General features: G+C 32.8%; 1 protein-coding gene across 2 annotated transcripts; it reads left to right on the top strand.

The window, feature by feature from the left end:
- The first annotated feature begins 2,713 nt into the window (after positions 1-2,713).
- LOC122046956 lies at positions 2,714-4,730 on the top strand. Of its 2 annotated transcripts, XR_006130441.1 has the most exons (4): positions 2,714-3,103; positions 3,181-4,079; positions 4,174-4,245; positions 4,338-4,730. XR_006130441.1 is itself a non-coding variant. In XM_042607919.1 (2 exons), exons 1-2 carry the CDS (start codon positions 2,933-2,935, stop codon positions 4,530-4,532), a joined length of 366 nt encoding a protein of 121 aa, XP_042463853.1. In that variant the 5' UTR covers positions 2,714-2,932; the 3' UTR covers positions 4,533-4,721. The 2 variants fall into 2 exon arrangements, 1 of the variants encoding a protein (XP_042463853.1); XM_042607919.1 differs by lacking the exons at positions 3,181-4,079; positions 4,174-4,245 and having other exon boundaries at positions 4,338-4,721.
- Positions 4,731-11,125: the final 6,395 nt, after the last annotated feature.

Genomic DNA, 11,125 nt, shown 5'->3' with positions numbered 1-11,125 from the left:
TGGGGGAAAACATTTTCAATTTTTTTCTATCTGAATTGGTAAAACTTTACCTATTTAGATAAATTTTTTCCCTCGTTTGATTTTAACTCGAAGTTAGTGCAACACCTCTCGAGTTCTTCTATTTTTTTTATATCTCAAACATTGTTAATCCAAGACCAAGTCTTGGGATCTCCTTTCTCTTTTTCTCTTTGTGTGCAAGATTCATTGCTCAAAAGGAGGGATACAGCACCATCCGTCCTCTCCTCTTCAATGGTGATGACTTACCATACTTGAAGAAGCGGATGGAGGTATACCTGAAGATCAATTTTGACCAGTGGTTCAGCATCACCAGAGGCTACAAGGCTCTCGTTGACAACGTCGGAATTTCAATGGACCCGAAACATTGGAATCCGGAAATGAAGAAGAAGGCTCAAATCGACTTCAATGCTCTCAACACAATCTAGTGGGGGCTAACGAAGGAAGAACTGAACCGTGTCAGCCCACACGAAAATGCAAAGGAGCTGTGGAATAAATTCATCGAATTGCATGAGGGAACCAATGATACAAAGGTAACAAAAAGGGACCTTTATTTGAATAAATTATTTAACATAAAAATGTAAGAAGGAGAATCTGCAAGTCAACTACATACAAGGATAAAAGATATCCTAAATGGGCTTCATATAATCGGCTATCAAATGGAGAATCGAGACTTAATAAGGTATGCGCTAAACGCGTTTCCTTGAAATGCATTGTGGGCATCCATTGTGGATACCTATAAGATTTCGAGAAACTTATATAAATTAAAATTAGATGAATTATTTTATGAATTAGAGCTACATGAACAGACTAACGCTAAAACCGAGAAAGATATTGCTCCTATTGCAAGAACGTCAAAAGAGAAGACCAGAACCAAACCAGAATCAGAAGTTGAGACTGACCAAGACTCAGATGATGAAGAACACCATGAACTTGATAAGAAAAATGTTCACTAGGAGAAAGAAGAATTTCTCAAAAAGAGACCTGTAGAAGATCAACTCAACATCAAATAGCAATAAAATGAACATCACATGTTTCGAGTGGAATAAAAAAGGGCATTACAAGAATGACTACCCGAATATGAAGAAAAAGAAAGTCCTCAAAGTGACGGGGGATGAATCGTCCGGAGATGAATCAGACGGCGGAGAACTGAAGCACACCAACTATCTCCCGAATCGAACCACGTATCAGCACTCATTTTCGAAGGTTCCGATGAGATATACTTTACTTTAAGCAAAAGATTTTTTTTTAAATTATTGCATGTTTAAATAAGAAATTAACTAACTCTAAAAATTACATAAACGAACTAATAAAAGAAAATAACAAACTTAATGAACAATTAAAATCAAGTTCAACAATTGAACCAATTCAAGCTGAAATCCCAACTCAAGTTACAAAACTTGAGGAAGGTAATTTCAGACTGAAAAATGAAATAATTGAACTAAAAGAGTTACTACAAAAATTCACAACTAGATCCAAGTACCTCGACATGATACTTGGGTCACAAAGAGTTGTGTACAACAAGTCCGGACTCGGATACAATTCCAGCTCAACCAATAAATCCTTTATATCCTTAGTTAATCAAAATAAGACTGAAACTAAAGCTTGGGTTCCAAAAGCGTGCCTAACCACATGAGTAGGAATTATCCAATATTATGTACCTAAGAATGAAATCCATTATATAAAATCAAATCCAACTAAAAACCTTAAATTCAAACCAAAATAAATCTTCAAAACTAAATTCTAAACTTAAAAACGAAGAAAAATCAAACCTAAATCCATAAGATAAACACTACAAGAAAACATAACTTCAGAAATAGATTTTTGATACAAAATTAAAATCTATTTTAGATTTAGATAAATTAGAGACGAATTTGCTACAGAATTACTAATATGTTTCACTTTAATAAAATATAATATTTGAAAAAAAAATTGAGACGGAATTTGAAATGAATTTGAGATGAAATTGTAAATAAATTTTTATAAACAAAAATAAATACAAATTATTGACAGAATTTGAAATCATTTAATTTCTGTCACAAAATTCGTTTAAAATTTAATAAAAAATTGAGACAAAAAATAATATGTTTCAAATTTATATAAATTAATGATAATTTTTTTAAAACAGAATTAAAATCCATTTTAAATTTACATAAATTAGAGACACATTTGCTATGAAATTACTAATCCATTTTCACTTTAATATAATATAATATTTGAAAAAAATTAAGACGGAATTTGAAATAAATTTGAGACAAAATTGTAAATAAATTTTTATAAACAAAATTAAATACATATTATAAATAAAATTTAAAATCGTATAATTTCTATCACAAATTTATTTAAAATTTAATAAAAATATTTAATGAAAAATTGAGATAAAAATAATCAGTTTCAAATTTATATAAATTAGTGATAGTTTTTTTAAATAAAAATAAAATCTATTTCAAATTTATATAAATTAAGATGAATTTAAAATATAATATTCAATGAACATTAGACAAAATTGGAAATAAGTTTTTATAAATAAAAAAATAAAGATTACAAATAAAATATACATTTTATTTAAAATAATATTTTATATATTTTTTATGAAAATGAAAATAAAAATAAACATTTTATTTTTCTTTATACTTATGAATCTTATTTAATTTCTTTTCTCAATACTTTATTTACCTCTTAGCCTAATTCCCTTCTCTGTAACCTAACCCTATGCTTCGCTTTCTTGACTCCCGAGGTCGCGTGGCTTACACTGTAGTGAGGACATCAGTTGCGCAAGGCGGCTGTGGCAAGGACGTCGACGACCGCCTTGCGCAGCGGCGAGGATGTCGGCGGTCGCCTCGCGTTATGGCAAAGACGACGATCACCCCCTTCGCGCTGTAGCGAGGACAACGACCCCCTTCGCGCTGCAGCGAGGATGACAACCCCCTTCGTGCTTTGGCGAGGGATGCCCACTGCCCCTCGCGCGACGATGAGGATGCCCACGACCGCCTCGCACGACTACGAGGATGCCCACGGTCGCCTCGCGCAGCGGCCCCAAGGTTGCCTCTCTCGATCACGAGGACGCCCACAACTGCCTCACACGGGGGTGAGTACGTGAACTGTTCTCTTGTGCAAATCCTAATTAGGGGTTTGACCGATTCTCAATTATTCTTCTATCGCCAGCGCGCCTCTTGTCTATCGTACTGTCAATGATTTACATCCACTCGCCATTACGATGGATGGGAGAGACCAAATGCCGCCAACAGAAATGGCATTGGATTGAAGTGGAATAAAGATAATTTTTCTTGATTTATGTGGTTTATTATATTTTTCATTGAGGTTAGATGAGCGTTTATATTCCTTCCACATAGTATTAGGTTGACTATGCTTTGTATTGTTATAAAGGCGCCTTGATTTAGTAAATTCGAGATTGTTTTGTTCTCTTGTATTATTTTTCTTAGATGCAAGAAATTGTGCTTTTTTTTCAACAACCCATCTTATGCTCCTGTTATACAAATACCAATTGGCTAGCTTACTTGCATGAATTCTAAAATTTTATTAGCATTCCCAAGATTTTTCTTTCTAATACCAAATCTAAGCAGATTTTAAGCTTTTTTTTTAAATGAAATTTTTATCGTTGATATTAAATAAAATTTATATCTTTGATATGGTTAAAACTGTTTTGCATGAATTACTGAAACTATGAGGTACTGTTATAAAGGATATCTCTTTATGGGAGCCTCAACAGATCATATTTGCTTATATTGACCTAAATCTTTTGGTAAATCTAATAGGGTAAGGTGATCTTGAGGTATAATTTTCTTTTGCAAGCAATTATAAGTCTTTGTTAGTTATGTTGGTGGAAACAAGTGTGGACATACTTGATGTTTATGATATTATTTTTGTTTGAATTGTGGATTGATTTTTATTCTTCTTGTAATACAGGTAAAATAAATTATGAATACATTAGTACTTTCTGATTTTCTCCTTTGACCACTACTGATATGTTGTCAACTTGCTTAACTGAAGGTGGTGATCCTACCTTATATAAACTCTATAAAATTACTCAACTCTATCCGAAGGTGAATTCCTTGTTCCAAATACTACTAATATTATTCCTTTCATTTACATATTTTGTTGTACTATAGATGCTGAAACCTTTGGTTTTATTTATAGGTAGATATATTTGCCTAGCTCCAAAAAGCGAGTGAAGCATTTACAACTTATATTAAAGATGGATTTGCTCATGTTTGTAGGATTTACCCAAAATGCTTCCTTTATATTATAGCATGGTGAATATTATGTTTATTGTATCTGAATTTTGTTATTTCTCCATCCAGATGAAGAAGAATGCAGTAGCTGGAAAGCCACCTTCCAGTCTTCCCATGACTACACCTCCACCAACAACTATTTCATCTCTAAAGTTTGGACTACTTTCTTCTATACACACGAAGTCAGTTAATGCAAAAGTTGATAGCATATATCTAAGTGCATACATAGATGATGGTGCTGTCAAAACAACTGCAAGTCACTGATTTGACCTTCCAGAGTTTAGGCCTTATTTAGGAGATGAGCAAATGGACCAAGGATTTGATTTCTATTAGAGTCGTGACAGCAGAAATAAAGATTAAATTATTTGTGGTGGGATTTAAAATTTTATCAGTTACTTATAGTTTAATTAATGGTTAAATTTGTTTGGATGTTTTGAATATATATTTATCTTGTTAATTGAATGGTACTTTTTAATTAGAAATTAACTGTTTTATTTTTTTAATTTATTTGAAATGTGTGATTATTTATTGTAAAATAGTATGTAGAAGAGAAATATAAAAATAGCATATAAGAAAATTTTAGTGATAAATTTAAAGATTAAATTATATACGAATTTATAAATAGAAATGTATATGAATTTATAAATAGATTAAAATTATATTTGAATATTTAAAATTAATTTACTTTGGTCAATTTAATAACAGATGTATAAATGGATATTAAATCTATTTCTAAAATTAAAGATGGAATATTTCTGTCTCAAAATTAGTCACGGGGCTTTCACTAATGGATTTTTGAGACAAAATATTCCGTCTCAAATTTTCTTTAGAGACGGAAAAATGACGTTTAGAAACGGATTTTTTCGTCTCTGAAGCCCTATTTTCTTGTAGTGAAAATAAAATCAAACAAATCAAATTACCATCAAGTCCAGTATAACTATAAAAGTAATCGACACAAACTAAAAACCTAAAAATCAAACTCAACAATTCAGAGGGAGACTTCAAATTAGTTGGCACCTCTAAAATAATAACTTATCCAGCTGGATAATTAGGACTAGCTAAAATAGGGATAACAGTTTAACTTGACAAATGTATTAGTGAAGTTTTAGACGATAGTAGATTAGGAAAACTCTATCTATGTATGTCTAGAAAGATATGTCTTCGACTTGGTGTATTTGGCTTAATGGAACTAATTGAAGCTACCCCTTACAAATCCTAACTAGTTAGACCAAAGTTTTGTACTAAGTTCAGTGGATGAGACTATTTGGAAAACCTCGAAGGCATGGTTACTCTAATGATGTCTAGGTGACTCACCATAGCCCATAAGTTTATCCAAAAAATATCTATTTGTTGAACATAAAGCTACACCTGAATCTAATATAAAGTTAAACCAAACACTGAAATTAAAATCTCACAAAATTATAGGATTCTCTGATTGAAAGCGTAGATCGGGTGAAATGACTAAGGACCTAAAATCATAAATTAAACTTAAACTTAAATTAAACCTAAAATTAAAAAAGTAAAATTAAACCTAAAATTTTAAAAAAAATTAACTTAAACCTAAAATAAAAAATTAAACTTAACCTTAAATCAAAAATTAAACTTAAACTAAAATTAAACCTAAAATTAAAAATTAAACTTAAACCTAAAATTAAAAATTAAACTTAAAATTTAAAATTTAAAATTAAAATTAAACTTAAAACTTAAAATTAAACTAAAATTTAAATTAAACTTAAAATTAAACCTTAAAATAAAAAAAAAATGCCTACCGAAGGCGCCTCTAGGTCAACTGAAGGCGCCCTCGGAAGAGCAGGAAAAATCCCGCCCTAATCGACTGAAGGCACCTTTGGTCGGCTGAAGGCGCATTCTGAAGCACATGGAAGACACCTTCCATTAAGTTTGAAGGCACTTTCGAGCAGGATTTTTCCAGTGAATAGAGCGTTGCTCTGTTCGCGATTAACGCTCTGTTCGCGATTTCAGACGCAACAAGGCACCTTCCAGCCACTTTCTCCCGCGATTCTTCCTCCCAAAACCTCAAAATGCCTCCTAGGTATACCTTAAATTAGTTTATCTTGTCAATACTTAGTTCATATGTATTTTCTTTGTCAATTTATGCTTATATGCTTATATAAAATTAAGAAAATACGATATGTTGCCCCTAGGTCTAGTAATACTCCATCTACTTATGTTAGATTCCCCACTGAGCAACTTAGGTTGTCTTTTTTACAACATACATATGTTGCCTTAAAATCTAAGTTTCTGAGTAGGACTTTTTTTACCCAGTACTGTGCACCGATTATAGAGATTATTGATTACTATCAGTTAGATAGACTAGTTTACTATAGCCATGTAGTAAATCTAGACCTATGTGCAAAGTTTTATAACAATTTAATTAAGATTAATGATCTGACCTACTCCGCCAGAGTTGGAGGAAAGGACGTTCACTTTTTTCCCACCTTATTATATGATAGCTTAGACTTAGGAGATCTGCATGTATATTTTTGTGCTACCCTGATAGGGATCTGCCATTTGGTGAACCCTACTCCCATATTACATTAGATACTATCTATATGTATTTTTTTGGGAGGAGAGACTACCTACAGTGACTGACTTTAGGTCACTCTCTCTTAGGGTCCAAGACTATATCCTATATCGAGTCCTGACTACCTGCATTCTGCCGATTACATCTCATGATGTTGCGATGATGTGGTCGTCTCATTCTTTCTTTTTTTTTTGTATACACTATGTCGGCGCCTTGACATTGATATTGCATTACACATATTTCATAATGTCATTCATGCATCTAGTCTCGTCACTAGGTGTCAGGTTCATATGCCCTACTTTCACATCTTGACATATATATTTTCGACCATAGGAGTAGATATGACCCAAGGTACATCTAGTTCCCTTAGTGTGTATGATAAGATTGGTCAACGTCAGCTAGCTTTAGTGCATATAGACATCACTGCTCAGGGGGTTCTAGCTCAGAGAGTTGGGTCGTAGCCAGCCATACCAGTCGAGGCCGAGGATGATTTTCTAGCCAAGGGAGAGGAGTGGCCAGCGTTTACTGCTGAGGAGCTCCTGGGACATCCTCTTACTCCGACCTAGCCCTCGACCTCGACCCAACCCTCAACATCACTATCCATCAAGGATTGACTCGCTCGACTTGAGGAGTCCTCCGCACAGATTCGACAGTCAGTCTCAGATGAATTCGGCACACTCCAGGGGGAGATGACCACCGGATTTACTTTTCTCTGAGATGGCATGACCACTAGATTTGAGCAGATTCTTCAGACTCTGTGAGCACCTGAGCGACCCATACCACCACCACCACCTACTGATGATGATCATACTTGATCATGTTACATACACTATTATGCATTGTATATTTTTTTTACTTACTATCTACAGTCAATTTTTCCCCTTCAGTCTATTTATTAAATTAGGATTGTGTTTAATAGACTAGGATCACTATTTTCAAAATTATTTTTCAAATAATTTGTAAATTCTAGGGTAAAATTTTTACTTTATTTTTCTCAAAATTCCCTTATTTTTAGAATTTTTAAAATCAATTTTAGCCTTAGTCTAGATCAAATCCATAAAAAGCATGTTCCTATAGATTTAGGACTTGAACATCTCACCAACATATTAGGGCTGTCTTGTTTGTGTATTGCCAAAACTTAGAAAGGGGTGAGATGCATAGACAGATTGCCTAGACTTAAGATGCTTATATCAGTGCATCAACATAAGTTTGGGTGCTAAATATCAAATTTATAATGATTAGGTTAAGTAATCCAGTTTAGTCAAATATTAACTAGATAAAAAGACTTAACCTGACTAACCAAGTGAGCACTGCTATATTCTAATAGTTAGTTAGTAACTAACGGTTAGACAGTTAAGGACAATTTATAGTTGATTAGATTATTTTGAAATAATATCAGGTTCAGGGGTAGGATTGATTTTCAAAATATTTCTAAAAATTGTCTTCAAATCACACTTATACTTTTCATAAATCCATCTTTGAAAATATGTGTTGAAAAACTCTGTTATTTTTCAATTCATAGGTTTTAAAAAATAAATGTGACAACTGTTTCAATTTTTTGTAAACTACTTTAAATAATTTTTTTAAAAAAAATTTTGAAAAGTTTTACAAATTGTTGCAACACTTAGTATTTTAAATTTTATTCTTGGAAAATGCTTATTATTCTTGGAAAAGTTTCATTGTTGCAAAACCTAGCATTTTTTTAAAAAAAAAAAATTGGAAAAAACTTTTTACAATTTTTTTCCATGCTCAAAACTCTTAAAGTTTTAAAAAAATAGATTAGTAGATTTTGAAAATTTTAACTTTATTAGCCTTATAAAAATTCTGATATAGAGTGTTTTAAAATCTATTTTAAGATGTCTTTAAACAATCAATTTGAAACCTATTCCAATTTTTGAAAATTGCTTTAAAAATGTCTTTGAAAATGCTTTGGAAAAGTCTCTTTCTTTCAAAACTTATTTTTCACTTTTAAGCTTCTTAATAATTGTTCTCTATATTTTATCATTTTGAAATGATAAGTGTTTTGAAAACTATTTTGAACGTATTTTAACAATTTTTGAACGTATTTTAACATATGTTGAAAACACTTTGAAAAGCTTTTATGATTATAAAATTTTTTAACTTCCTCAAGTAATCCTGAAACTTATCCTATTGTCAAATTTTTTATGATTACTTTACTTAGCACATTTTCTTTGCTTAGTTGTCTATTCATATTTTTTATGAATGTCAAAGAGGGAGGATTAGGGATTAAGTTAGCAAACACCAAAAAGTTAGCAAACATCGAAATCTGAATAACTTAAACCATATCATTTGTGTATTTCTGTTTGCATTTTTTCCTAACTTAACTCAGATTATCATTGCATCAAAAAGGGGGAGATTGTTGGTATAGTTTGTACTAACGATCTAACTCAAGTTTTGATGAATGACAAATAAGTTATGTTAGGTTTTGTTGTGATATAACCACTTTCTTAAGTGTGCAGGAGAAGTCCATATAAGTCGACGGGCTGACCAGATATCTGGTAAAAAATCTGTCTAGGCCAATGGGCTGACCGGATAGTTGGTATGAAGTCCAGATAGGTCGACGGGCTGACCAGATATCTGGTAAGAAGTCTAGCTAGGTCAACGGACTGATCAGATAACTGACATGAACTCCAAACAGGTCGACGGGCTGACCGGATGTCTGGTAAATTCGTAAGTTAAGGTAAGTCATTGGAGGAGAGTGACCTTATGAGGACTCATCCAGTTGAGGGACAGTAGGCATCGATCCAGTTATGTCTATTTGAGATCCCTAAACTGAAACCTTAACTAGTTCCTGGTCCTGGGAGGACAGGAACTAATTACTACTCTTTATTATTAGTTATTATTGTCCTTGTGTTGTAGGTTATTTGGACTAACATTATTTTTGCAAGACAAATGAGAAAATTTATCTTCAGATGAACAGTGTCCGAATGCGCCTTTAAGTAGTGAAGGCGCCTTCGTACTGTTCATAGAAGGCACCTTCCACGGGATAAATTTTAAACGCAATCTTGGATAAGTGCTGGGCTGCTCGGGATCAAATTTATCATGTTAAAGGCGCCTTCAATAGCTATGGAAGGTGCCTTCCGAGCCCTATTTAAGGCAGTCTTGAGAAGGTTTTGAGAGAACACTGATATATGAGCTACTGTGCATCCGTTTGAGCTTCCAACCACTCCAGGCTTTTGTTACGACTCTGCTGTAAAGCTGCTACACCCGATGACTATTCTGAGGACTTTCAATCACGACCGGTAGACCAACAATGACACATGAGTGCTCCCATTTTGATCCTTAAGTGTCAGTAACGAATTTTGTTTGTGTACTTAATTTCTGCAAAAGGACAAGTGCAGTGTGTTGCACTTGTTCTAATCCTTTTGGTACTCGATTCCCTCTTTCAGAGGTACCAGAAGAGGTTTTTAGTGGATTGTCCATTGGTAGGTTCACGAGACCTAGGTCTTGGAGTAGGAGTCGCCGAAGGCTCCGAACCAAGTAAACTGACTGAGTTTTCTTATGGTTTTTATTTTTGAATTCTTATTTACTTTCCGCTGTGTTCGTACTCGTGATTTTAAAAATGAGAAAACAAGTTTTTGAAAACCACATGATTCCCCCCCCCCCCCCCCCTCCCACGTGTGTATCGATCCAACAGTTCTTATCATCCAACTTGTGACTTTTGAACTGCAGTGACAACCCTTCTCTAAAAGGTTGTGTGATCACAGATGAATTGACCAATTTGGATGTGCTAGATGAAGACACATCCTTATCCATGTTGGTCTTCAAACTCATCATTCTAACATCAATACAAATAAAGGAAGATGAAGAGGAATATATTTTTTATGACTTTGATACCATAAACTGATTACAAGAAAATATTCATCTCATTTATCTGAATAATTTAGTACATATATATACAACTTTGTTTACAAAATAAAAAATAGAATATGATGAGGCATATAGGCCACAATATTTTAGTTACAAAAAATCAAAAAAAAATAAAGGAAAATTTAATAAGAAAAAAAAACTTGTATACAAGCATTAAGATCATGATTTAAAATTTCATATCATACCGGGTGAAACGGTCAAAATATATTATTTCAATAAATCACTAAAACTTAATATCACTTGTTACCAAGGTTCAAATTCTCCTGTCATACCATTGTTTTGATCTTTGATTGAATAGTATTGATTACAAATTAGAGGTTTAAAAAGGGAGAAGATGAAACAAAGGAAGGAGATATTGTATGTGCTCATTGATATCAAGTTTTAGTAATTTATCAAAATAATATATTTCAACTATTTTATCCAA

Source organism: Zingiber officinale, chromosome 2B, assembly GCF_018446385.1.
Source record: "Zingiber officinale cultivar Zhangliang chromosome 2B, Zo_v1.1, whole genome shotgun sequence".
Classification (NCBI taxonomy): Eukaryota; Viridiplantae; Streptophyta; class Magnoliopsida; order Zingiberales; family Zingiberaceae; genus Zingiber; species Zingiber officinale.
The sequence above is the reverse complement of the archived record's forward strand: the minus strand, read 5'-3'. Positions and strand labels throughout refer to the sequence as shown.